The sequence below is a fragment of the Cadophora gregata genome (assembly GCF_030347475.1).
Source record: "Cadophora gregata isolate MNR1 chromosome Unknown scaffold_14, whole genome shotgun sequence".
In the NCBI taxonomy this organism is placed as follows: Eukaryota; Fungi; Ascomycota; class Leotiomycetes; order Helotiales; family Ploettnerulaceae; genus Cadophora; species Cadophora gregata.
In genome coordinates, this window is record NW_026695937.1 from 1,106,210 (window position 1) to 1,132,198 (window position 25,989).

The 25,989-nt window shown below is 48.7% G+C and overlaps 10 protein-coding genes across 10 annotated transcripts; 4 read left to right on the plus strand and 6 right to left on the minus strand.

Moving 5' to 3' along the window:
* Nucleotides 1-894: 894 nt before the first annotated feature.
* ONS95_004440 (uncharacterized protein) lies at nt 895-2,078 on the minus strand (the record flags this gene model as incomplete). The annotated part of the gene is made up of 3 exons (XM_058497800.1): nt 895-1,378; nt 1,450-1,789; nt 1,865-2,078. 3 exons carry the CDS (start codon nt 2,076-2,078, stop codon nt 895-897), a joined length of 1,038 nt encoding a protein of 345 aa, XP_058352528.1.
* Nucleotides 2,079-2,326: 248 nt separating this feature from the next.
* Nucleotides 2,327-2,620, plus strand: ONS95_004441 (uncharacterized protein; the record flags this gene model as incomplete). The annotated part of the gene is made up of 1 exon (XM_058497801.1): nt 2,327-2,620. One exon carries the CDS (start codon nt 2,327-2,329, stop codon nt 2,618-2,620), a length of 294 nt encoding a protein of 97 aa, XP_058352529.1.
* A 1,490-nt stretch (nt 2,621-4,110) lies between these two features.
* ONS95_004442 (uncharacterized protein) lies at nt 4,111-6,232 on the plus strand. Its single transcript, XM_058497802.1, has 4 exons — nt 4,111-4,968; nt 5,023-5,272; nt 5,325-5,506; nt 5,559-6,232. Exons 1-4 carry the CDS (start codon nt 4,733-4,735, stop codon nt 6,082-6,084), a joined length of 1,194 nt encoding a protein of 397 aa, XP_058352530.1. The 5' UTR covers nt 4,111-4,732; the 3' UTR covers nt 6,085-6,232.
* A 2,057-nt stretch (nt 6,233-8,289) lies between these two features.
* On the minus strand, nt 8,290-11,335 carry SSK1 (ssk1 response regulator receiver). Its single transcript, XM_058497803.1, has 2 exons — nt 9,323-11,335; nt 8,290-9,268 (listed from the first exon to the last, which is right to left on the minus strand). The coding sequence occupies exons 1-2, from the start codon at nt 10,734-10,736 to the stop codon at nt 8,475-8,477; spliced, it is 2,208 nt and encodes a 735-aa protein (XP_058352531.1). The 5' UTR covers nt 10,737-11,335; the 3' UTR covers nt 8,290-8,474.
* On the plus strand, nt 11,336-12,216 carry ONS95_004444 (uncharacterized protein; the record flags this gene model as incomplete). The annotated part of the gene is made up of 1 exon (XM_058497804.1): nt 11,336-12,216. The coding sequence occupies exon 1, from the start codon at nt 11,893-11,895 to the stop codon at nt 12,214-12,216; it is 324 nt and encodes a 107-aa protein (XP_058352532.1). The 5' UTR covers nt 11,336-11,892.
* A 284-nt stretch (nt 12,217-12,500) lies between these two features.
* ONS95_004445 (uncharacterized protein) lies at nt 12,501-12,953 on the minus strand (the record flags this gene model as incomplete). Its single annotated transcript, XM_058497805.1, has 1 exon — nt 12,501-12,953. One exon carries the CDS (start codon nt 12,951-12,953, stop codon nt 12,501-12,503), a length of 453 nt encoding a protein of 150 aa, XP_058352533.1.
* An 86-nt stretch (nt 12,954-13,039) lies between these two features.
* ONS95_004446 (uncharacterized protein) lies at nt 13,040-14,719 on the minus strand (the record flags this gene model as incomplete). The annotated part of the gene is made up of 1 exon (XM_058497806.1): nt 13,040-14,719. One exon carries the CDS (start codon nt 14,717-14,719, stop codon nt 13,040-13,042), a length of 1,680 nt encoding a protein of 559 aa, XP_058352534.1.
* A 1,257-nt stretch (nt 14,720-15,976) lies between these two features.
* Nucleotides 15,977-19,610, minus strand: ONS95_004447 (uncharacterized protein; the record flags this gene model as incomplete). Its single annotated transcript, XM_058497807.1, has 7 exons — nt 18,040-19,610; nt 17,762-17,985; nt 17,391-17,706; nt 17,138-17,340; nt 16,732-16,993; nt 16,392-16,677; nt 15,977-16,339 (listed from the first exon to the last, which is right to left on the minus strand). The coding sequence occupies exons 1-7, from the start codon at nt 18,183-18,185 to the stop codon at nt 15,977-15,979; spliced, it is 1,800 nt and encodes a 599-aa protein (XP_058352535.1). The 5' UTR covers nt 18,186-19,610.
* Nucleotides 19,611-20,934: 1,324 nt separating this feature from the next.
* Nucleotides 20,935-22,441, minus strand: ONS95_004448 (uncharacterized protein). Its single transcript, XM_058497808.1, has 5 exons — nt 21,903-22,441; nt 21,730-21,854; nt 21,594-21,678; nt 21,336-21,542; nt 20,935-21,282 (listed from the first exon to the last, which is right to left on the minus strand). The coding sequence occupies exons 1-5, from the start codon at nt 22,255-22,257 to the stop codon at nt 21,227-21,229; spliced, it is 828 nt and encodes a 275-aa protein (XP_058352536.1). The 5' UTR covers nt 22,258-22,441; the 3' UTR covers nt 20,935-21,226.
* Nucleotides 22,442-23,593: 1,152 nt separating this feature from the next.
* Nucleotides 23,594-24,505, plus strand: ONS95_004449 (uncharacterized protein). Its single transcript, XM_058497809.1, has 3 exons — nt 23,594-23,761; nt 23,840-23,959; nt 24,062-24,505. Exons 1-3 carry the CDS (start codon nt 23,686-23,688, stop codon nt 24,325-24,327), a joined length of 462 nt encoding a protein of 153 aa, XP_058352537.1. The 5' UTR covers nt 23,594-23,685; the 3' UTR covers nt 24,328-24,505.
* The last annotated feature ends 1,484 nt before the right edge of the window (nt 24,506-25,989 follow it).

Below are 25,989 nucleotides of genomic sequence, written 5' to 3' on the forward strand. Positions count from 1 at the left end.
GCTACGATACATGCCAAGAAAATCTCGGGCGTGTATACCAACAATACAACTGGTCAGCTCATCCCCTTCGTCATCGGAATTGCGTCTTCTGTGGCAGCTTTGCGCGAACTTCTACTTCTTTGGCTGCGACGTGTGAGTAACTGCTCATACGCCCCTCATATGTAGCCCTTTCTAATGTAAACATAGCGATATCCATACTGGAGCGCAATGGAATGGGAGGCAATGGTAGGTCCAGGGAGCTACAGAGTCCAATTGGTCAAGGTCGAGCATAATTCCGGGCCGAAGGGATCTCAGTACTGCCCATGAGAAATCTCGTTTCAGAAAGAAGACGGTACGTGGAGTTGATCATACCTGGGCTCTCCAATTTATCTTTACAAGTGTATTGCAAGACTTCTCATTTTCCCTGCAAAGAGTTGGGGCTTGTTTTTCCCGATGGGACCCATTTGGCTCGCTGACCTGTACTCGAGTCAAATATTACCCAAAGTGATTACGTTTGGTAAATCAAGAAGTCAGATAAGGAAATTTGGCTGCGGCCTTCTTTGAAACAGCGGAGGTATTACAACCCGGCTTCATCAATCATTCCCTTCTCCTTACATCTCGATACTTGCCATGGCCACCGGCCCGGTTTCTCGTCCTTCAGCTTTTTAGATCACAATAGCTGTTAAATCATAATGACTGGTTCTTCAAAATATTTTTATGAGGTTGGGCAGGCTGGTCTGCCTAGATCTACAGGTAAAAAGCGAATGTCCACTGCCATCATGAGAACCGGTTACACTCGACTTTTTTCGTCTCGTCTGGTTTCTGATGACCACACCAAGCATCCTGTTTAGAACCTTTCATCCCCAAACTCATCAGTGTTCGACTCGGTATCTCTGACAAACTCCATTGAGGCAATCAAACGACTCTCTGATCTCTGCTGCTGTCAGTCTTGACTGTGAATGCTGTTGTCCTTACAATTCCTTTACTCCCATGCACGTTCATGTGTAGAATATCTTTCTCACTCTCGCTATCGTCAATGGTATCAATCCAGCTCCTTTCTCCCTCGGTCCTCTGACTGACATTGGCACTCACGAAAGCGCTGCGTCCAACACCTCCGTTAGCTTCCAGGTCACACAGCGGCACATCGGACTCTTTATTTTCCCCACCAAAGCTGCAAGTGGCGCTTCCACTTGTTCCTTTCGGAACACTGCCACTCGAATCGTACTGACGGAAGTACCCAGATCTTGGATTACGATGAGAACCTGCAGGATCTCGCGTGCGGTGGCCCGAGGAGACTGCGTCGGAGAGCCAAGAGAATAATGGTCTGAGTGCAGGCATACAGGAGGCTATTATCGAGACATTGAGTTGCACGTACCCCCATAGCTGAACCCCTTGGGACCTGTCCGAGCATACTAGTAAGCATTTACAATCCACAAGACACGGAAGTTGAAACTAATCTAGGGAGCATACCAGGTTACATCTTTGTCTGTTGGCAATTGGACCTGCTTAATTGCCTTCGCTACCCCAAGTCCGACGGCTGCATATCCAAGGGAAAGAACTCCAATCAACGAGGCCTTCTGGCGCCGGTTGATCTGCAGATTCCAAATAATGTGGACGGGAAGAGTGGCAAGAAGGACTTCGGTAAACATGTTGATAGCCGTGTTCATAAGCGAGATATTTGTGAAGTGGATTTGAGGATAGCAATGTGTTGTTGGAAGGCGACGAAGAGAGACATCCCAGAATGCCTTGACCGGGAGGCACCAGAAAATCAATGTTCCCCAGCATGCGATCGTAAAGGCGATCAGAAAGCCTGTGAATTGATTCTTAGGTCAGCGTTCAATCCCCAACTTCACAGAAGACATTAATCGCCAGGGCCGTCACTTACCAACGATTGACCACAAAACGATTCTGTATCCTCTACCGCTGACAAATCGCATCAACAGAAAGCAGATACTCACTTTTACCAGGTGTAGACCCAGCACAGCTCCAACTGTCGAATATATCAGATTCCCCTTTCGATGAATGATCATGTGTGCTGCTGAAACGGTATCGGTATGTCGTCCAAGTGAGTGCTGCGATTGCCAGCTGAACATACCCATCGCCACACAGGAGCAAGCCTATATATGCATCAGATACTTTCTCTTGTCAAATAATGCCAAAGGAACTCGCTGCTTTCAACCTGCGAAGGAGGGAGACTGTTTATGACATCCACTAGAAGCTTACCCTATGTGTTCGTAAAGTCAGCGGTCGTGAGAATGATGGATACGGTTATTGAAGAAAAACTGCTTAAAAGGAAAGGCCAGCATGAAGAAAAACTCGGAGGTGATCAACGTACATAGCAGCAATCATGATACAGTCGTCAACCCCTGTGACCCGCACGATCTTCATACGGACATATGTTCTTAACGATACTGCAATGAATGCCAGAATAAAGAATGGGATAATCATCCCCAGAATGAAAGGAAGGTTTGACTCTGCTGCTCTGGCTGCGAAATCTACTGGACTGAGTGTTGGCTTAAAAGCTGTTCCTCCGGTTGCAAGCGCAGTGGCACGGCCAATGGTCGACGACATTGACGGTGACGCTCTTTGGGTCTGTTCAGGTAGACTTTGGATCGATGCGGATTCCCTCATCTGTCGCTGATCCACAGAATCAAAAGAGTAGATAAGGTGCAACAGAACCAGAGAAGTGAGTAGGCGGTAATAGGTTTCTCAACTCCGCTGAAGTCTTTTCCAGGCTGGCTCTGTTGAGAACAACACAGCTGAAGCTGAGATTGACTTCTCTAACAATAAACGCCTGGTGGATTAATTCGGTATTGGTTCCTGGATATAGATTGATGGGAGAGGGAAATCATTGGTTCTCTGAATTTCATCTTAGTGGATGCCAGTAATGAAAGGGGTCATGTTGTGTTCTGAAAGAATCTCCCCGTCGTCCTGGTTCTGTTGGGTCCGTGGTGGAGGCATGGTGCTCCTACAGCTCATAGACCAGGAGCAACAAAAGACAGTGCTTGTCACAAGGATTCTTATAACACCTAAAGTCCCTCAATTCTTGCTTGATGGGATTGTCCCTTGCAGTTCTGCTCCAGGGTGTACCAGGGCCATCCGTTGGATTTGGAAATTTCAAGATTTCCTCTCGCTTGTCCCGTCGGAAACATTTGTTCCTCCTGCATGTGTGGCGGAGCAAATCTCCCCAAAGAATAACATGGAAACCATGCCAGTACATTCCATTACTTAAACTGTAAACACTTTCCAGTATCAAGGTATAATCAAGTTCAACATTTCGATTTCGGTCCCTTGCTTCAGAAAGTTGATCACAGGAGCATGAAACGGCAGACGACTTGTTGGATGACATCGTGGATAATGATTATCTACGCATAAATCCAGAGATCAGCAGCTTGTTCAAGTGTTCTTGTTAAATAACCCTGGATTCTCCAATTGCGTCAGGTCGAAGATATCGTTAGGTAGCACTGTCACAAATTGACGTTCTGCTTTGCCAACATTTACTCCCCAACTTCCAACTTGTGGCCAACTGATCGGGCTTCCTTTTCAATCAATCATGTAGCCTGTTTCAAGAACATAAGCGTCTATATCGAAAAGCGATACGCTGCACCGCGAAATTTCAGCCAGATTCTTCCCCTTGCTTCGAAAAATAAGCATCTTCGGAGTACGGAAAGGCACAGGATCTTGGCCCATTTCCCGATTCGCTGTCTTTGTGAAGCGGGATTGTTTACCTGGTAAAATCCTGCAGCAATCTGGGGAAGCCGTCCCGGACGTCTTGGGCCGATAAGCCACCTGCAAGCTCTGGGATCCGCCCCCCACTCGAAAAAGAGAAATTGACCGCTGGAAATCTCGCAGCACACGCAAGCTCTTTCAGGCACTTTCGCTCACGTTCGCGCACGTCAACCTCTATATCACAGCAGCCCAAACGTTGCAAAAGAAAGGGGAATGTTGGGAAACTTGTGGATTATTACCCGTATTAATAGAAGCATAAATCGAAAGGGCTAGAAAGTACAAGGAGTCAACACTGGAAGATAGGAGACTGGCAAACAAACATTCAAGACCTTGTCACGGGCATTCTCCTAATACTGAAGCGGGAGGTAAGGGTGGCGAGAATTGAGAACTTCCATGTTTGGTGGATTAATTTAGCGAGCCAAGTGTTTCTATCTCAACTTCATCAAGGATATCACGCAATCTGATGCTTTCTCTTTCATTTACGTACTTCGATCACATGGTTATCTTAAATTTCCTGGATCTATTTCGTTGGTATGGAATCCGAGACCGGGTCTCAAGACGTATAACAGTGGCACTCGCATAATAACAACTTTAACAAGGATAAACCAACATCTCAATTGTTCCGACCACGAAGCTGGGTTGATGGGATTCTGATCCTCCCATAACAATTCCATGCAGCCAAGTACAAGCTACAGCTAATCCCAGGTTGGCATCTCCGAGCCCCGCTCGGGCTTCTGGTAATCCATGAGAATCAATTGGCTGTTCAAGCCGGTTACTTCATTTTCACCAATGCGTATTTCATATCTTGGAACTGACAGCCACGTGGAAATGCACCTAGATCTCTCTATATGAAGGCCGAAGACGGCATCCGGTCTCGACTTAGTCCATCCACAAGCTATTCCTTCATCCTTCGGCTCTTCCTCGCGAAGCCTTTTCACCTGAAACCGGAAGAGGAGTCTTACGTTCTCTATCTCGGCCCCAGGATCTCCCTCGACGTTCTCGCATCCCTTCCCAGTCAATAATAATGCATTTTGTCAACCTCTTAGTAGCCGTGACTGCGGTTTCGGCTGTCACTCTTTCTCCCAGGCAGGAGACTGCGAATGCATTTGAGGAAATCGAGAGCTTCACGCCAGAAGATGACATTGCAAGATTAGGCCTTGCTGGTCTGGCGAATCTCACTGAGTTTGAAGAGGCAGCTGCCCAGTCCAAAGTCAAGAGAGGAGGTTGTTCATTGCTCAATGTCAGCATTAGAAGGGACTGGTACGATCATCTTCTTCATGCTACAGAATAGTTTTGATGTATTGATTTCCGTAGGGCTCATATGTTTGCCTCAGAGCGCAAGGCCTACATCAGTTCTGTTCAATGCTTGATGGCTAAGCCTTCACAAGTAGACCACACTCTCTACCCAGGAGCCAAGTCCCGGTTCGACGACTTCATTGTCGTTCATGCCAACTACAGTCGCTCGATCCATGGCACTGGGAATTTCTTGACATGGCACAGATACTTCACTTTCGTTTATGAGCAAGTATTGAAGTACGAGTGCGGGTATAAAGGTGCTCAGCCGGTGAGTGATATTTACATTGCCTTGAATCAATTACCACGACTGACACAAACAGTATTGGAACTGGGGTACGTGGGCTCATGACCCTGCCAAGTCACCAGTCTTCGATGGCTCCGACACGTCTCTAGGAAGTGATGGCTCTTTCGTCGCACATAACGGTTCTGTTGCAGGACGAGGAGCAATCTGGGTCCCACCTGGGAAAGGCGGCGGTTGCATGAAATCCGGACCTTTCAAGAAGTACCTACCCCCAACTAATTCTTCAATCTGAAGCGTGCTGATAATTTCATAGCATGGCCAACAATATGGGTCCAATGCAACCGACAATGGACGGCGTCGTCGCCAACCCCAACGGCTTCTATGCCTACAACCCTCGCTGTCTCAAACGCGATATCTCCCCTTACGCATCCTCTACTTGGACCACGACTCCCCAGATCATGACCTTGATCACCACCCGCGGGGTGAAAGCCTTCCAAGACAACATCAACGGTGACTTCGCGAAAGGAAACCTAGGAATCCACTCCGCAGGGCACTATACAATCGGTGGCGACCCTGGATCCGATTTCTACCAATCTCCTGGAGACCCTGTCTTCTACCTGCATCACGCCATGATCGACCGCACGTACTGGATCCATCAGAATTTGAACTTGCCGGGGAGTTTGACGGACTTGGATGGTACGCTTACTGTTTTCAATAACCCTCCTACCAGGAATACCACGCTCGATGATTTGTTGGGCATGGGTCCTCTGGCGCCGGAATTGAAAATCCGGGATGCGATGAGCTCGCTTGGAGGGCCTTTTTGCTACATCTATCTGTAGATTTTAAAATAGCTCAGATAGTGTAGACTCGATGGCGAACAATCATTAATAACATGGGCACGACAATGCTGTGGATATAAAATAGAGACGTCCAAATAGGAAGAGGGCTTTCCTGGTTGGGTGCTAATTCATCGAATTTGACAAGTGGAGCATAGCCGAATATCGACTCCTTCTCAGTGAAGTGATTGAGCTATTACCCTCGCTAAACGATATTACTTATATTTTGTTGCATGCCGCACTTCTGTTTACTTTCATAAGTGAGGTATGAGATCGATTTAGATTCCCCTCGCTTATTTCAGGAGTTCATTTTAAACTTTCGCTTGTCTGTTTACTCCGAACTAGCTTCCGGCCTTGCAAGTCAATTCAGTCCACCCTCTTATTCCAGGAGATAATGAATGTTCTGCGCCACTCTACACAGCTTCTGCAGATTTCAAGTATATTCTTGAATCAGTTCTACTCATCACTCCTTTAAGCATGTCTTGTATGTCGCGCAGCACTTTGGCATTGGTTCCTTGGAAAATCCTAATGCCGTTTCTCATATCAACCAGGTCCTGCGAGACTTCGCCCCTAAATTCAAGATTGAGAATATCCACTTCATGTGGGGTAGTGAGAGTACTAGCCGTCAAGTAATTATAGTGCTAGTTGTTCGTTAAGTTTGGCATATTTCAAGATTTCTACTCTCAGTAGTGACGCGCTACCAGACTATGAGGAGGAACAGCACCGGATAATCTCTTGGGACCTTCAATTTAGACGACAGTTTTTCTTGTAACGCAAAGTTCTATCCATTTTCTCCAGAGCCCCATATTAGCGAACTTGCCACATGCCGTGTAGCTTACTCCTAACTGCTGTCATCTATTGCATTTTGTCGCTTCTGAGAGCGAGTTCATGCTCGGTGAGTTCTGGTCCACCCTCCTGGGATTAGCATGCCCAGATAGGATCAAATGATCTAATCGATACTTTCCTAGAGAAAACATCGTTTGCCACTTCTTGCAAGGTGTTAATCGCACTTTCGGAGTCAATCAAGCCATTCTTGATCATGTCTTACCGCTGGATGAACTTCGCCTGGAAGCAAAGCTTCTTTCCTGCGCTGTACTTGCGAGAGCTGAGCTGATCAAGACGGAAATTAATTGTATACATATGTCTCCAAGCTTGATCTGCAGCGGTATTTATTCTTCCCTGTAGATTTTCTTCGGTGTGATGAAGATCCTGCTCTTGGAGTTTCTGCATCAGGTGCTGGAGTTCTTGGTAGAGTGATTCTAATAGCCTGCAGCTTGCTGCAGATTTCTGGTTGTATTCCTCAATGAGTTGACGTATATTTGTATGCTCATGAATAAAGCACCAGCAAAGGTCAAGATTTCGATGACGTTGCCCGTACTGGAGGGGGGGCTGTCATCGCACGTCAGCCTCTCCGCACAGGAGACGCAAGCTGGTGTTTCTTTTATTGCAAGAGGTGGTTCATACACACCGAGTTTCAGTCGTCCGATGACTACTGGACGGCCACTCCCTGCAGCGCTCTGGTTACCATCGTAACCCAGATGCAAGCAGAAGAATTACACAACCTCACAAACTTCCAACGTCGCCTACAGCACAGTCGGACTCTTCACACCTACCTTTACTCATCGACAGCATCCGTTATTTCACGCCACTCTAGGCTTCATTCCTGAACGTCCTCCATCTTTCTTGCTTCCCCTTCCCATATCTTTTCCAAATCCAGGAAGTCAGATAAGGATCACAGCAAACAACACTTGCCAGCCTCCAGCCTCTCGATCCTGTACTTGGGCTTCCTAGCAAGCAAGCAAGCAAACAAGCAAGTCCTCTCTGCTAATATACGAGTCTCCAACCGAAGCAAGCTCCAAGATGTGAAAGATCAAATCATCTGTTCCAACAAAGGATTGTGAGCAAGGGGAAGAACAAGAAGGTTTGCATTCTTCATATATTTATGCATGCTTGTATGTATGTATGTACGCATGATCATTCCGCATCATGTCAAATACCTGGATGTACGGAAAAAGTAAACATGCTCGCTAAACCGCCACAGCCAGACAAAAGAAAATGAAAAACTCAGAACAAAATAATTACAATGTATCGTAACATGATGCAGTAGGTATCACTCAGTCGGTCATGGCTCTCCCATCTCCAATCGGCCTTCCCATTCCTCCCATTATTCCACCACCACCCCGCCCCCAATCCTTTCCCGCCCCTACTTCCCCTCTTCACTCTCGGTAACCTCCTCCTGGATCGCCAGTCGACTCGTACTTCCTCCCGGATTAGCCCCCAAACTACTCCTGTTCTTTTTCTTCTTATTCGCAGCTGAGAGCTTGGCGCTCTTGGCTCCGCCCTTGTCTTCCGTGTCGGCTTGCTGCGAGAAATCTTTCCACTTGCGCCAGCCGTCAAAGTCGATCAGTGCTTGCATGCAGCCCCATTCCATGACTTTGCGTTCGAGCCAGACGAAGTTGACGGGCTGGTGAGGGGGTTAGCATGTTTGCTAGAAATGGACGTCGATAGTAGGAAGTAGAAGAGGTGGAGATAGTCCTGGGACGCAGAACGGATACACATACCTTTGTCAAGAAATCATTACACCCAGCCGCCAAAGCCTCATGACGATCCGACTGCAAGGACGACGCCGTAAGAGCCACAATAATGACTGGACTCTTGAACAGTACCGTACTCGGAAGTTTGTCCTCCCCCTCGGGCTCATCCGCCGAAGTTTCCGGCGCAGAAGAGCTTGCACTACTGCTGAACACTCCTATCGAGTTCAGCCTCTCAAGCCGTCTGATCTCCTTCGTGGCTTCCAATCCGCTCATAATTGGCAACTGGATATCCATCAGCACCAAATGGAACCCTCCAGCTCGCCATTTGTTTACAGCTTCACGTCCATTCATGGCTGTTTGCCAACGGACTTTCAATCGCTTCATGAATGCTTCTAGAAGCTTTAAGTTGATGATGTTATCTTCGACAATGAGGACATTAATTGGGGGAACGCCTCCGTTCAGCATGCCCGCTGGGAGGGACGGGTGTTCGACCTTTGCCTTTTTAGACCTCTTAGGGTGATTGCTTTGGGGACGAGGAGAAGAGACGCGAGGGGGAGGAGTGGCAACGCGTTGGATTTGAGAAGCAAGATCATTGGGTTGTGGTGCAGGTGGAGTGGGGAGGGGAGGTGCAACGGGAGGTGCATTGGATTTTTCTGATGCACTTGAGTGAGCTCTTGAACGTGAACCCCGAAGTAAAGCGTGCGTACCGTTATTTACCGCAGGCTGCTGTGACAGACCGCCGATAACAGTAGGGGATGATGTGTGTTGACGACCTATCCGAGGTCTATTGCTATGGTGCCTCCTTGAGGAACCACCAGGCGAGGGAAGTGCTGGAACATGTCCGGTCGTGAGGACTGACATGGAATGTGCTGTCAGAGGATGGTGCCCATTTTGACCGTTAACCCCAACCGGAACACTGTGCGGAAGATGTGGTGAAGGAATAGCGGGTGGCATAGGAGGAAAGTAATCCGAACCCGCTTCTGTAGGTCGGATCTCATCGTAATATATCCGATGGGGTTGGGGACTTGGCTTTGGAGTCCTCCTCACTGGCACATCGATAAGCAAAGCCTCTTCCACAGTCTGTCCACCCGGAAAGTATGCATCTAGTGTCCTCCCCATTGGCTCCTCTGGTCCCAACGTCCTCTCCTGCCGTTGTTCCCTAGGTACAATCCTCAACGTGACATCTGGCGCATCGAAATTCCTCCCCAGCGAATTGGCGTATTTCTTCAGGATCATCTCCCGTACATCATCCACCAAGTCGTCCTCATGAATCGTGACCAGTGTCGCCGACGCAGCCGGGCGCTTGACCCACATCTTCCTGCTCACCATGTTGGCGCTGATTGTCGAAGGACCGTTGGCAGTAAAATAGTCGAGGTTCGCAGCTCTCGATTGCGCTGGCAGTTCAGTCTCGAGGAGTGTCTTGATCAATCTCGTCTGCTGATGTGGCAGTAGACTCTGGCGTCTGGAAAGCTCGGAAGGTCTCTGGCTGCTCGCAGCGTTGGTCGTGGTACTGCCAGGGCTGGTCACAGTTATCTCTTGGTTGCCATTAGCTCCGGGGCTGATATTCCCATCGTCCTCGTCCTCTTCCAGCACAGGTTGGATATCGGTATTCGGGGTGGGGAAGTCTGCTGTTGAGGAGCTGTCGTGTTTGGGGTCGTCGAGCGGCGAGGCAGCTTCGAGAGCGAGGGGTGGAAGGTTCGATGTTGACAGTAGCGTAGTCGAGGTTGCAGGTGTTTCGCGTCGATCGCTACTCCCGTGGTGGTCTGGTGGTAGCTTTGGTAGGATTTGCCCGGCGTCCCGACTAACGATCTTGGGGCCAGCAGCCTCACTATTTACAAGTCCCGTCGTCCCTGATCCACCTCCAGCTTCAACCTCACCTCCTGCCAGCACATCCTTCTCGTCGATTGTTGCAGCTCCGAATGTTGATGGCGGCTTATGACTCGCGCGCGACCTGACCGATCTGGCCTTGCGGCCGTGTTCTCCTGGCGTCGATGAGGGACTGTGAGCTGTCGCTGTACCTTGGGCCTCGCCGTCAGCGGAGGACTGCGAGAATGTCGATGCGGTGGAATGTCTTCGGGTGAACTTTGCGCGCAACCTTGTCTTGAGATCCCCTATTGCCATTGGAGTCGAAGTCGACGGCCTGTTCCTCGCCGTTCACCAGCGCAGGCACGGTAGTGTAGCCTACGAAAGTGGCCAGCTGGGTCGGTTGAAACGACGCCGTGCCGAAGACCTGGATGCGACGAGAAGAAGAGAGCAATGGCAGAGATAGAGGATGTTCGGACTTGAGAACAAGAAGAGGGAGAGGAAGAGCGAGAAGTGGAGTTCCCGGAGGTCTTCTCCTGTTCTGTCTGGAGGCGGATTGCCGTACTTGCTTTGCTATGCTGTACTCCGTAGGTACCTATGGCTATACCATGCAGCCGTGCTCTGCTGTGCTGGCTTTTCGAGCAATACCTGGTCAGCAAGTGCTCAATTCACTGTCACTCCCCTGTCCTGCCCTGCTATCCTCGCTATCCTATGCGTTTCACAGCACCGCTTCCGCGTCCGCGTCCCCGCCTTCGCCTTCGCCTCTATCTTTTCGATGTTGGCCGACGAAATTCGATGCGATGCGCTGCACAGATTCCGATTTCCGATGCACCGTGATCCTAATCTTACCTTAATCAGCCTATAATTTCCCAATCCAGGGCAGCACGTCCGAATCTGATATATTAATTTTTAAAAACATTTTCATCTTAGGAGGCAGCAAGAGGTGCTTCTAAATCGATACAAACGTGTCCCTTTTACTTACAAACCAAATCCATTTGTTTGTTCTTCTTGTGCACCCCTCCCAAAAAAAAAAAAAAAAAAAAAACTTGCCCCTTCCACCTCAGCCAGTCTCGCCTCCCCTTCCCTTTGACAACTGATTCGCAAAGAAGGCCTGTCCAAGTCACACCCCAGGTACATGGATCCCTCCAGGGGTCTTTACCACAGTTCCTGAGCTCGCTGAGTCAAGTTGATCCCAGCCGAGGCTGAGTCCGCCGAGCAAGCTTTCCCCGGCCTCACATCTCTGAATTGACTTCACCGCGCTCCCTGATTGGTGTCCTTTCCTCTATCTACTCGCCACTTCCATGCTGCATTTCTTCTAGTACCGCAAGGCGTGTCTTGTATTGGATTTTGTGCTGCCACGATTTTGTCAAGTCCTGCTTCGTGTGTTTATTTGTGCTCGATATGTATTTGATTGATATGCGGTTGATGATGTTCTGTACTTGGACGCCAGTGGGCTGAGCGCGGGCAGTTCGGAATGGTTGACATGATGTGGCATGACAATAGAGAGTGGCTTGCTGCTGTATTGGCTAAGGATGAGCACAAAGCGACCAACAATGTTGAGTGTACGTGCACCGGTCTTGGTATTCTCATCGTAGATGTTGCTCATCCAGAAGCTTTAAGCATGGCTGAAGCTGATTACCTAGGAAGTCCAAGGGGCACAGATTTCCGGAGCTTCCCGTCTGAAGCGGTCTGTCTCATTCTATGGCTCTCAGTGACTCTTGACGCCTTCAAAGACAACACTAATCCTGAACTCACACAAGTACCATCTGGATCTTATGCAGTTTTCAAGAAGGGCTAAGTATACATGTCTTTTCCAATTTACACTCCCTGGCTCCTTGCGACTGCTATGAAACTCTTCAGGATCACCCTGGTCTATCACCTTCCATCCACAAGTCTCAATTCTGGACTTAATTTATACCACCAGGGTATTCTGATAATTCAAAGGCTCACCATGTTCTCCTTCACGAGATCTCCAACGCCAATTCAATCCGCTGTCCCAGCAAGACAACTGTACCTGCATCACCGCCATCCTCGTCGCCCGCTGAAGTCGGTCATCGCAGTCCAGAAGAAATGTTGAACGCATCACATCTCTGTGCTACCAGGAAGTCGAACCAATTTATGCCCAAGATGACTGGTGGGAGGAAGATGATTGTGATGAGGGACCACAGTCTTATCCTTGGTGCCGCCGCCGCAGCGAGCTCGAGAGGCGTCGATACTTGTCTTCGGGTCATCATAGCTATCGATCTGACAGCACTCGAGATTCTTGATCCATCTGTTCTTGGCGACAGTCGATATTGAGGCTCGCTTTGATGGTTCCGGATTCAACATCGAGAGAAGAACGCGTCGTAGCGCTGGTGGGTCAATGTGTCGGTCAAAGAATGGCACAAATGGGTAGTCGGTTTCTGTTGTCCCAACACCCTCGACCGTATGCTTGGAGTTCCATTTCGCCCATCCTCGGAGCAATTCATCATACAGGGGAGAACTTCCCGATCTGGCCTCGTTCCACAGTACGCCATTAGCCGTCATACAGATCATCACAATAGCCGCACCCCAGACATCTAGTGGCCGAGGATCGTACTCCTCTGAACCAGAAGTCAGTACGTGGCGGTCTGTAGACTTCCCTACTTACCTGTCTTGGCAATGACCTCTGGAGCGACGTATGGTGGACTACCACAGATTCCCGGAGGACAGAGTCTGATTTCGCCCATGTCCTTCCCGCATTGCCCACCCGAAGCTCGTAGCCCAGGATGGATACCGGCAAAGACCTCAGAAACTCCGAAGTCCGTAATCTTAAGTTTGCTGTCTTTCGTGAGGAGCAGGTTCTCCAACTTGATGTCACGATGAGCAATGCCATGGGTGTGAAGGTAATTGAGACCCTGGATGAGCTGCTTGAACAGACAAAGTCGGTCGGTAAGGCGACCTTTTCTGGATAGATACTTTTGGCTGACGAGACTGAAGAGATCTCCTTGGTCGCAGAACTCCATTACATGATTCCATCGTCCATTGTGGGTACACAAACGGATTGTCTCCACGATATTTGGATGATGGGCACTCCTCGCAATGGAGTATTCCGACTTGACCTTCTGTTCATAATCCTCGCTCTTCTCTTTTGTCGATTTCCCTCGGAACTCCTTCACAGCATATGTCTCATGGGGGCCACCTCCCTTTCGATACATAAGCTTGACATGGGCCGTGGCCCCCTTTCCCGCTGTCTTTCCTCGTCGCCCAATGATCTTGCTCTGATCGCAAAATTCCGAGTACAGCTCGACTTCGTTGACCATGAAGGCGTCAGGGAGGCTCATACTCAAACGCCGTGACTTCAGCCCTGTACCTGTGTCGGCTGCCAGTCCCCAGACCTGTCTCGAAGGAAGTTGCACCTGCGGATCATTTTGTTGGGTCCCCTCTTGCGAGGAGCTTTCAAAATCCACACTTGTAGCACGATTCCGCCGTTCGGGCTCTGGCTCAAGTTCCTGTGGAGCAAATGTGATTTTGTGTCTGGTGAGAATTTCTCGAAGTCCAAGACCACTTAATGACCGATTTTTCTTTCTGGTACTCGCAAAAGCGATCTTGGAAGGCGAGTCTCCCGTGGCATTGGGCGGCGCCTTCTCCCCTCTAATCGCTGGCGACGTAGGGGAGGGCGGTGAATTAGGTCTCGTCGTGTGGGCTGATCTGGTACCTGACATTCTTCGAACTGGCATGACACGATGCTCTTTGGGCGGTACGACATTTGATCCGTTGTCATCAGGCAAGCCGGCTCCTGGGAACAGAGGAGTCGCAGCAGTCTTGGCATGTTTCTCGAAAGGGCCATTCGCAGACTGCGAAACGGTCCGCTTGAATAGTCCTGAGAGTCCTCGTTTGACGGATGGCTTATCTTGTGCAGTGGCTCTCCTCTGGAGTGGAGTTCTAGGGGAGGCGGTTGATAACTTGTCCTTCTCTGTTGGTAATGGTGGTGGGGTCGCTGCTCTAGTTGGTGTAGGAGTGGCTGGTGTCGATGAAGAGCTTTGAATGGCGTCGTGTGCAATTGAGTTATGAGGCTCGAGCTGGAGCACATATTTCTGCGGCTCGTGGTTGCCCATGGGCTTGGTGGGCGTACTCGCCGCGTCATTGTTCATGTCGCCTTCCTCTGCTTCCTCCAGTATGGGAGATTGCAAATCCACAGGCCGTGAATCCGGCGATGAATAAAGGCTTGAGTATGGTTCCTGGACATCTCTCTGTAGTATAGGGGGTCCATCGTCTGTAGGCTCGTCTTTGGTGTGAGGTGAGGAGATGGTTGACGAACGGGGTACCATGGCTGCCTGCATGGTAGGAAAGCGTGAAGGAGGCCCGCGACCACTTGATTTCAAACAGCGTTGCTGTGGTTGTCCCGAAGAAGACGAAGATGTGCGAAATCTTGAAGAAGTAAGGACTTTATAGGCAATGTTCCAAGAGTGCTGACCGACAGTCTGGCTTGGGCGCTCTGGGTGGGGAGGCAGTCTGACCTCTCATCGGAGACCTGGTAATGTTGTTCCCCCAACGTCATTCATACGTCTGAATTCAATTCGGTTGTTGGTGATTGTGCGCGGTGCCATTTGTGGACATTCCAGTGCTAGGCCCGGCCCGCCGAGGTCGTAGTAAAGAAAAGGTGTAGCGACAGGTCTAGTCCGCACAAACTGATACTGGGTGACGTTAAAACAGGCGGATTGTGGATCTGGCTGCAGCTGGAGTAGATGTTGTGAGTATTCTCAAGAGCAAGGTCCAGAGGCCCGGTAGAGTAGAAGGGCTTGTAAATTTACCTGCGCAAATCGAAAGGGGTGATGTAGGACATGGGATGAGGGAGAGAGCACGGCTTCGAACCAAGGAGCCTGTCGCAGGCACCGCGAAGTGCCTTCGCGGCGTCGCATAAGATTAATCCAGGCAAGGAACAGATAACGGATGCCTCTGTGAGATGCTCGGAGATGACCACAAGCGTCGACCTTTCGCGAGGAAGGTGCGTTGTATGCTTCGATATTGACGGGGTGCCTCAGTCGTTCCTATGTTCTTCGCTCGACCTTGACTGGGGATGAAGACCTCCTTCGCAATCGCTTGACTCAGAAGCAGGGAGAAGTTGAATCGGCCATAAGAGGTTTGCTAATGACTCCTCGAGCATGATATGTAGATCTGATCTTCTCCCCGATTCTATTCTCGCATCAGATGTTTACGCCTGCTCCGCAAGGACTCTACTTGCGTCTCTAGGCGGGCCAACAAGGCATGGTATCCAAAAACACTGGTAACATGATCGAAATACGATTTCTTTTACGCTGGTGTACGACGCCGTCGACTTTCGAATCACCTAATTGGATCACAGGGCCCCAGACGCTCTTCATTTGAATGGAGAGGTTGATTGTCGACAAGCCTCTTCTAGCATACGTTCAAGCGAGGAGCGCCGCAGTTTCACAGACAAATCTGGCTTGAGAAGGTTTATAAATGAGGCGAGTAAATTATAAGCTACAAATTAGATTCATAATCATTACCCAAAGAACATGCACCGACGCCAGGCTAGCCATTATTCCACAAAAGAGAATCCCAGTCTCGTACCCAACTTATGCAGTGAACGGTACAGCAGTAGCATATGCCTCGCGCCTCACCTTCCCGTTGAACTCGGACTGCGTCGGCGCTGTGTCGGAAATCGTACTGGTAGCAGTCTTGTAATACGAAACTAGTGCGTCCTCAGCACCTTCATGGTTATCATATGCTTTGAGATTTCCGAAACTGGGCAGGACGACGTTCATAGCATTATCCAAAGTCTGAACTGAAGCATCGTACTTCTTTGAGATGAAGCGGGGATCCATTGGGTTGATGAATCGTGCGGTGTTGTCGGGATAGTTGAAGTCTGGGAGGGAGGAGACGTTGAATGCTGCCATCATCGCGTGGTCTTCATGGACAAGATTGTGGCAGTGGAACATCTTTGCATCATCAGTTCTGTTATAAATACCTGTGAAAGAAGGGGAGACTTACATAAAGGCCTTCCCAAGGAGTATAGCGGGCGAGTACATAGACTTCTTCATTTTGGCCCAGAAGCACAACATCTTGCATGGCTGCAGCTTCATATGGCTGAACTCCACGAGAGCCCTTCTGTCTTGACACAACTTGGAAATCGACGAGATGAACGTGGATTGGATGAGACCATCCTCCGCCATTGTTAACCAGCTTCCAAAGTTCAACGGATCCACGTGGTGGCTTGGCGATGACCCGGTTGTTCACATCGTCAAACGTAACACCGTTGATCTTCCAGGCGCCGTTTCTTTCCCGGGTCAGTTTCAATCCCAAAGCACTTGAGGGAGAACTCAAAACTCACTTTGACTCAAAGTTGAAGATATGGTCCGGCTTGGACAAGTCCTTGGAAGGTGGAAGGGGAAGTGGAGCAAATGAAGGGGGCATCGCCCCGTTGTTGGAAGTATCTGGGGCGGAGCTTCCGACATTGAACTTCATGACCTGATTGGTGTTGTTGTACGGAGTATCGGCCTGCACGGTGTAGAAATTCTTCATGTAAATCGACTTCCCAGCATACGGCGCAAAATCTACAACGATTTCCCAGCGCTCGGCCATAGAGATCCAGACTACAGGGAAGCTCAAAGTCAGTATTGCTTTCCTAAGCAGAAAATGTGTTGCCAAGAGGCGAGAAGATTGCTCTATATGAGTATCCAATCGGAATCATCTCGAGGCAACATGTAATGATAACAAAGAACTCGGAGAATACTTACGATCGGGAGTCTGAACAGGCTTGGATGTTCGGCCACTGTCGGACCCGACAACGTAGAATGGAATGTGGTGTGCCGTATCATCCTCAAGGATCCCAAGATCAGTGACAAAGTACAAGCGGAATGCGCGACTGATAGACACGTCTACCATGCGGAATCTGTACTTCCTGGGTTCAACATTGAGGTATGGCCACGGTTGCCCGTTACTAGTGGCTCGTAAGTCAAAAAGCTGTCATGGACATTTAGCGAAACTTACACATGGATGATATCTCCAAACAAGCTGACACCTGGTTGCGTGGCGGGGGACACAAGCTGACCATCCTTGCCGTACTGTTTCGACGAGAGTGCCATCGGGATGTCATATTTTCCTTGTGGGAGTCCCGACGCTTTCTCATCGTTGTCAGTAAGGAGGTAAAATCCTGCTTGGCCGAAGTATGCGTTCTCCGCCGTATGATCGATTGCATGGTCGTGGTACCAGAGAGTTCGAGCTCGTTGGGCATTTGGGTAGTAGTAATCTTTATAGTATCCGACAGGAATGGTGTCTTCTGCCCAGCCGTCCCACGGTGGGTGTGCTGCGTTTTGATGTCAGAGAGGCTTTGGAATGGGGGTCAGCAAGTCTTGACTTACTGATGGAGCCGTGCAGGTGAGTGACGGTTGGCTTGTCGTTTCCTTCATTGATGAAACGTACCACTGCCTCGGTACCAAAAGTCATATGGAATGTGGGACCTGGAGAAATTCCATTGTACCCTACCAGTTTGGTTGGTGGAAGCTCTGGATACACCTGTTGGGTGAAACCCTTGATGCGGATTTCATAATAGTCGATCTTTGCGCCGTTTGGTTTGGTATAGGTCCTGATGACTACATCAATCTCCGATTAACAAAGAACAATGAGGAAGTCAACTCACGTAAGTGGGGTTGCGACTGGCGGCACAGGTAATGGAAATTCGTAGAGGTGTTTGTACGCCGGACTGGGCCCAACTCCTGCTGCTGAGGTCAGACCAACTAGCAATGATGATGCCAAGCTGACAAGAAGCGGCTTTGGGGTCAACATGATGACAAACAGTTCTAGGACTTCCGAAACGGAAAGATCGTTGTCGTCACGTCGATATAGAGACTTACTGAAGACGAATGCTCTAGATCTATCTTGGGGAGAGGAACCTTTCCATTAAATATCCAGCAGCCCTACTCCTCATGAATGCTTCCCAAAAGATGCTGACAGCCACAATGCAAGCCAAAACCTTCAATATTGAAGACATCCATGATGTGACGACTTGGTGGCCTTCGAATGGACGTGTGGTAGATAGCATGGGCACAAGACTCTTCGAACATACGGAAGACACTCCGACAAGAGAAATTCTCTGCCAAGGGCTGGAACAAACACTTGCGCCTCCCAGTGCTGATATCACACAGTCCTGATATCACGACTGTGAAGGTGGACACTGCAAGATATTTCTACATATAGCTCGCACAAGCCAACGCCACAGGTCCCGAGAAACGTCGAGATGAAATGCTAAGCTTTCATTGGCATCTCTTGGTAACGATAAGCTTTGTCTAATGCAAACAAACGCACCCGCCAGTCTGGAACTCCCAAATAGAAAAGTCTCTGCTGACGCGTGATTTTTGGCTTGCAGCGGCGCCTGCTCCGATGCCGCGCATATCCAATTGGGCAAATGAGGTTCCTTTAACGAGTTCGTGATATCATGCACTCGTCAAGCTTTCGCCAAGTACCACGGTGGCGTAATTGTGAGATTGGCGAGAACACAAACTTGCAGCTGAAGACTCTGAGTGCTTTGATGAATCTCTCGTCTTCATATGTGTCATGGTTTGGCATCTGCATCTGAAAATCCAGTTGTGTGGGTCGCGATTGTGAGATCAACTTTTGATTTTCTTCGAATGGGGGACGGAAACGACTCAAGCAAACAACGCTGAGAAGGTCAAAGTGCAAAAGCTCTGGGGAATTCTGAGCAGGCAAATGATGGTTCTGAGAGCAACGCGGCTGAAAAATCGCATCTGTTTCATGTTGCATGCATCTGATGGTATGTGGCTGAACATGAGATGCATGCTTCAGGTCATGACAATTACCACTGGACTCTGCTCTACGAAGCCCTAGGTTGCCTCACTGTAGTCATTCGGCAAGGTTCCGAGCGAGAAAGTTTGATTTCGGAGCTCGGTTGTCTGGGAGAACTGAGGTGGTGCCTTCGTGCATCGTACCTTTACTGCGTACATCACATGCAGCCTGAGGTCTTTCTCCGGGTTCAGAAACGGGCTGGGAGGAAAGTGTGAGCAGATCGCCCCGCGGTGTTGGTAACAGGGGACGTTCGATTTACAGAAAGCCAAGTTGATGGTCTCAGTGGCATTCACTGGACCTCTCCGAATTGCCGTATATGAGACAGGGTATTGTTCTGCGTCGATAATGTGTCATTGCTCCAAACTGCTCAAGAGAGCACGTGGCCACCTGTACCTACCTAATATCATGACATGAAGATGAAGTCGCGGGTGGTGCCATGCAGTTTCCAAGGACCCCTACTCCCTGGATGTCTTACCCGGTTATTGTTACCTCTCCACATAGTTGACGGCCTGACGGCGCATCCGCACCCCCTGAAGATCAGCAGGTTGGCCCGATTGGCTTCAGTCCGGCGACGGCTCACCAGAAAACGCCATGAGTCCTCTCACGCCACTTCACGTTCGTCCGCTCCGAGCACGAGCGCCGTCCACTGCCCGTCACCACTGAATTAGATGAGTCTCCTGAGGTCAAGGTTAGTTAAAGAGGAACTTGTCCGTAGGCTCAATTGGCCAAGTCGCGGTTCTGCCGTCCTGCATCTTGTGCCACTGTGCTAGAAAGGCTTTTCTCCTCAGACCACCCCCATATTCAAATCTGGGTCAGTCTTCCGCTACTTCATGTGCCCCAGGCTCCGAATCGAGGTCATTCTATTCCCATAGCAGGATTCGCACACTAGGACGTCGTTATGTGTAGTTCTCGATGCTTATGTATAGGTTTGGCACAATGCGGACACATTTAGAACCTCGCCTGTGTCTCGAGAACTGAAATCCCGTAAATACAGACAATTTCCGGTGAGAGTTACTATATCCGCTATAGCGTATCATGAATAACGCTTGTAACTTCTACGAAATATCTGTTCGCCATCGCCGTATCCAGGACTGATGACCTTAAATGAGGAAATGGAATGCATGTTTGGGTGGGCATTCTGGACACGAACACCTCCCGTACGTGCCGTTCGTGATTGGCAGGCATCGCTCGTTGTCGAGTTGAGTAAGATCATTTAGTCACACTGAAGAATTCGTCCTTCCCTTGGGCCTCTTGACTAGGTTGTATGTGCGTTCAAGCTTTCACGATCTACTTGGCGGCAGTAAATGGACTCGGTAGATCCTCTTTCTTGAGTTGCCAGCTTTCTTTGATTCGAAGGATGCAAGCGAGTCAAAATGCCACAGTGTCTGGAGAAGTAACATCTCTTCGATCCTCTCAAGGGTAAGTATCCTCACAACAGATCACCGCGATGCCTGGCTTTATGCCCCCAAGGATACCTTATATGATGCACTACACCCATACGGTCTTGCTTGTCCAAATCCAGAATCCGCCTCGTCAGCCCCCACCAAAAAAAGGTAAAAACATACAACAGTGGGTATTCGCTGGTGGTCACCCACCCAACTACTAATCCACCGATCTGAAGCTTGAGTTTGGCAGAGCGGACGGGATGCCCTTTTCTCTTCAGTCTATGGTCGTATGTGCAGGTCTTGTATCTTTCTCCGTTCATATGCAAATTTATCAATCAGGAGTTCACTGATGCCAAGATCACATCGAGAAAAGCAGCCTCAGCACAGAAAGTAAAAGGTGATGACTTATTACATCAAAATCTAGATTGACCATTCTTTTTGTCGAGGATTAAGCTTGTCGCATGAAGCTCGTTGCCTCTGAGGTGAGCTTCCAACTGCTGAAAATTATGTTAGTCCCGGCGACCTAGTGAGGATGATGGCAATTGTCCTCTTCACTTCCATTGACAGGTAATGTAGCAGCAGCACATGAAACTGATCAACTTGGAAGGCTATTTGATGAACGCTTTACATCCTACGGCTTTATTCTATCACAGTTCCTGTGCCTTCACGCTCCGAAGGGGCCCCATAAGCCGGTCCTATCAATATTAGGCATGCTCTCCAAATATATTTGGATCATGAAGGTTCTTACCAAATTTAGGATGAACAACGAGTCCAGGTTGGAACACGTTTACATATCTCTCTTTATTCCATTCTTCCAGGGCCTCCCATGAGCGACAGGTGTGTGGAGTGGACCAGTTCGCCGAAGGGACTGGCTGCTTTGTGCCCCATTTGAAAGTTATAAGCGAAGTATCGCCATGGCACATGATAGCTTGTCGAAGGGTATCCAAGCAGTGAACTTTCTAGGTCAGTACGAACACCCAGGGACAGAAATGAAGCTAGGACCCACAGTTGTGCGCGCGGAGAAGGAACAGTTCCTCGGCTGTTGCGTTTGGCCAGTAATGTTCAACATTCAGGAATTTGTGAATTCGTTTCTGCAGCTTAGTCAGTTTTGAGGAGAGCAACGGGGGTTTGTGTTGTCAAACAATGCAGTGTAGATGATGGAAAACGGTCATCTGTCCGAAGTAACCTGACCCATCTGTGAACCGGACAGAATTTTCCATTCGATCAAGACGTATAATCTCTTCTTCGGGAACCCGTATGTTCGCATCTTTATTGTTTGTCAGTCATTGTTCTTGTCTCGGACAGAATTGCTCACATCGCATCAGTTTGTGCCATGCTGCCTCCAACTCATTACTTGGCTCCCCAGTGTATATCCTTGCGGTAGATTTGTTAAGGTGAGGGTTTACTTCAAACACTTTCTGCACATACGGGATCCCAAGGGAATCAACGTTTGTGCGATGCTGAACTGATAGGATGTAGACTGCTGTGTACGCAAGAATGAGCACAACATGCAGGAACCAAGGAAGCAGTCTCTGAACTTCTGATCTTTTTGACGAAGTCTTGGGCTCCAATTCACTATCGGTTTCGCTGTCAGAAGTAGAAATTGCTGAGTAGGAGGTCGCTTCCCATGCGACTTGGTCGATTTTGCTCTGACTTCGACACTGCGCCATATTAATTTAGTAAGAGTGGATAGCGGGATGAACAAATGTTAATCTGAAAAGTCACAGCTTTGGTCTGAATACAAGAAATGATTTTGCTCTTGCTTATGTTTCCGAGAAGTCTCAACTTTCCTCCGTATGAAGAAATTGTCTCGTTCCTGCTTATGCTTTCTATTCCAATTGCCGTGCCTTTAAATCCCTCGGAGAGACCGACGAAAGGCTGAAGAACTTTAAACATGTTGTCCAAAAATCTTAAGTCCATGACATGCATCTGTTCAGCCTATTATTTCGTCCGCCTAGCCAATATATTCTGCATTCGGTAGCCGTGGTAGAGGCTGACGCGACGCGCGCAGGGATGCAGCAGGTGTGGTGTTGTTCGCAAGGATAGTGACTTCCACATGATGAAGAATGTTCAGCTTCGAACTCAAACCTCGATTCTAAGCTTCTCACACATACGTCCAATGAACAATTTCTCACATGTAGCGGGCTGCAGATTGAAGCGACGAATGCGATGTTACGCAGAACAGCAAGCGAAGGCTGAAATGAAAGATGCTCAATTAGGAAGGTCAAAACAAGCCTGCACGATACTACTGGTGTACTGCTCGTGTCCCCGGAGAATATTTTGCCAAGACGGACGAGGCCGGATTGAAAGTGATGACTGCATTGAGTTAATCTATCTTGAGGATCTTGCAGATGCGATGCCAAGCACGGCTAATCAACAAACACCAGCGCTGGCGAGTCCGTGAAGCTCTCGAACCATCACCGAAATAATTACTCGGTGAACACGTTCTATCCTTCTTGTATCCAAAAGTGTGTAATCGCTTCATAAATGTATGCAGGAAGTCTCCGAGTGACTGCAGCAGAATGTTCTCCCCGCACCCTACCCAAGGCATGGATAAACTCGGCCTTTACGACAAATGCATCACCGCAGATAAGATGTCCCTGTTGAAGACGCCTCTTTACGACCACTGCATCAACGCAGACGAGATCTCCTTGTTGGAGACGCCTCTTTCCGACTTCAAAGCTGAATACCAAATAGCCGTCGGTGAGATACTCTTCCATGATGGGCCACATACAGAAGCTGAGAAATCTTTCTGATTTACGTGCTTACCTTGTGATCTCTCATTGCTGGAATTTGAATGCCCGTCGGGGAGATATCCTTGTTACAATAATGAATTGGAGAATGCTATCGTCGTAGGGTGCTAATGTCAGAGAAGACAACATTTTTGGTCCGCTTCAGCTGAAAATCATTCGCCGAGGAGGGTGAACGGGGAGACGCATTTCATGTATAAGAAGGGGCAACCTCTCCCTCTTACAAGTCCTCATCATCAACAAGCACTTCAAACTACTCAGAACAACACTTCTACAAGCTCAAACAACCCTTTCTAAACACTCAACACAAAACTCATTAGAAGTTTCTACCGCCTTCCACACTTCAAAATGCAATTCACCACTTCCACCATTGTTGCTTTCTTGCCATTCATGGCCTCCTTTGCAGTCGCTGCTCCATTGACCCGTACGTTCGCATGTGTCATACTTATCCCACTTCTTTCTTTCTTCTTGAACTCACAACTGACAGCTTCCACAATAGCAGTCGCCGCACGATCAGACATTCCAGAGCAGTGCCACTTTGTGAATGGTGACGCCTCATCCCGCGCTATCGTCTGCGAGTACGCAACTGCGCCAGTCTTCGATTCCAACTTTCCCGGTGCTTGTAAGTCATCCTGGTAGTAACCGGTTCAATCATTTCTCTTGATTTCGAAATTTCCTTCCAAACATTCTGAACGACAGAATGCTAACATCCCAATTTTCACAGGCGTTACCGATGCCGCAGGCGATATCACCTGCACTCTTCCTGAGGGATCCAAGGACATCAGCATCAATAAGCCCCTCGCTGTTCGTGCAGTTGATGCCGAGGCGTACAGGCTCACGATCTCCTGGAAGCGCGATGAGAGTTCAGTCAAGGAGCGCTCAGTTGAGCAGGAGGCTTACAGGCTTACCATCTCTTGGAAGCGGGATGAGGCCGCCGTCATGGCCCGTGCTGTTGAGCAGGAGGCGTACAGACTTACCATCTCCTGGTAGAAGTGATTCGTGGATGGTCAAGACTCGGAGGAAGTCGGTTTTAGTTTTGCGTACGCACTTTTTTCTTAAGGAGGTTTCTAGGTGGATTGCGAGCAGGATTTGGTTGGGCTAGGATTTCTTTGAGGCAGGGCAACAGGAGATTTTGAGAGTCTTGACTAGGTGATGAGCTATTTGAAAAGATCTATTTATTGCTTTCAGTGCAGACTTGTCTTTTCGCTTATCCTTTGACTTACTGATTGTTGTTGTTGTCGTTCTGCATCCTGGCTACCGAGGCGGCCGCTAGCGCAGGTATGCTCTGGCCTCCTACGTCCTCCATTCTACCATCCATTTCAGAGTTCCCTTTAATAGTCATTTAAGAGCTTTCAAAATTGAACTACCCATAATCACAAGCTCAGGTCCCATGAACAGGGATTCGAAACCTGAGCCGTACGAGCTGGTTGATGAAAAGCAGCATCTCCTTCACCCGTCTGCCTTGCATTGAACGTCCAAAACCTTTTAAATACGGACTAGAATACTCCTTGACTTATCTGGTTGCAGGGATGGAACACATCATTTTTCAGAATATATAGAGCTTGATCTTCGCAGTGTTCGTCGAAGTTGTAGGTGCAGATAATTTTGACCTCACATGCTTAGTAGCTGAGTCCGAACAACTCTGCCATCCATTTATCGCAATACATTCTAAGCGTCTATTGTCTAGGGTATAATTTCATAAAAGATCTGTATCTTCTTTCCAACTTCTTGAGAACACCAGTCGGTGCTGTCATGAAATCGTAACATCCCCCCGAAAGGAAGACGTATCACTGGGAGTCGAGACATCATGGCCGGTGATATCATGCTACGAGACATACCAATCATCGTGCTACCTCCTGGAGAGTCGAACATGCTACTTCTTCTGACTCTGCCCCGGAAATTCATGGAGACTGTCATGTTGCTGCACAATCAGGGGCCGGGATACAAGAGAGCCTCACTTCTTATCGACATCCTACTTTACCATCTCCTGGGTTATTTACAGATGGAGTAAACACCAATGCTTGACCAAATGCCCCTTACGGTGGCGTTATTTACTGCATAGAAGATCGATGTTCAGTCATTCTGATGTTCCAAATATCATGGCGATTTGGGGCCAATAACCGAAAAGAAAGAGTTTACCAGTATTCGAGATATAAAGAAGGGCGAGAAGCTAGAATTAGAGTATTTCTTCAGTGTAACCTGGGCGGGTCGGGCGGAATTATTGAAGGGTTATGGTCTGTACTGAGAATCAAGAGGCTGTCAGTTGTGCGATTTCACATGGTACAATTATTTTCAGGTTACCTGGTATGCTTAGACTAAACAATGTATTTCTCTGTCTTAGACAGGTCTATGACTCAGCTTTCGCAGTTTGAGGCTGTTTAGATATGCGCAATTCGGTTCTTAAGTAGGTGAGAAGTGTTCAAGCCCAGGATGATGGAATCTGTTAAAGGGACAATTGTTCACAGCGTAGGCTATGAGTAAGTTCTATAGCGACCTGGACGATTCGCAGTGAAAGACTGAGCACAAATTATGGAGAGGACTCGCGTACAAGCACCTTGGTATCAGCAAAATGGAACTCCGCCTCAACAAGCTCCCGAATATAGAAGTGTTGACTGCTTAAACGTGAGGCCGGTTTACCGAGTTGTAAAAATC

Bases quoted from the DNA above. Each gene is read 5' to 3' on its own strand.
- ONS95_004449 (XM_058497809.1), top strand. From the start codon at position 23,686: ATGCAATTCACCACTTCCACCATTGTTGCTTTCTTGCCATTCATGGCC. The intron at 23,762-23,839 runs GTACGTTCGCAT...CCACAATAGCAG, and splicing joins AGTCGCTGCTCCATTGACCC to TCGCCGCACGATCAGACATT. The intron at 23,960-24,061 runs GTAAGTCATCCT...CAATTTTCACAG, and splicing joins TTCCAACTTTCCCGGTGCTT to GCGTTACCGATGCCGCAGGC.
- SSK1 (XM_058497803.1), bottom strand. From the start codon at position 10,736: ATGGCAATAGGGGATCTCAAGACAAGGTTGCGCGCAAAGTTCACCCGA. The intron at 9,269-9,322 runs GTACGCACGCTT...CAAGTGCATCAG, and splicing joins GCAGCCTGCGGTAAATAACG to AAAAATCCAATGCACCTCCC.
- ONS95_004442 (XM_058497802.1), top strand. From the start codon at position 4,733: ATGCATTTTGTCAACCTCTTAGTAGCCGTGACTGCGGTTTCGGCTGTC. The intron at 4,969-5,022 runs GTACGATCATCT...TGATTTCCGTAG, and splicing joins GTCAGCATTAGAAGGGACTG to GGCTCATATGTTTGCCTCAG. The intron at 5,273-5,324 runs GTGAGTGATATT...TGACACAAACAG, and splicing joins GGTATAAAGGTGCTCAGCCG to TATTGGAACTGGGGTACGTG.
- ONS95_004448 (XM_058497808.1), bottom strand. From the start codon at position 22,257: ATGGCGCAGTGTCGAAGTCAGAGCAAAATCGACCAAGTCGCATGGGAA. The intron at 21,679-21,729 runs GTTTGACAACAC...ACTAAGCTGCAG, and splicing joins TCCATCATCTACACTGCATT to AAACGAATTCACAAATTCCT. The intron at 21,543-21,593 runs GTGGGTCCTAGC...TGACCTAGAAAG, and splicing joins CCTTCTCCGCGCGCACAACT to TTCACTGCTTGGATACCCTT.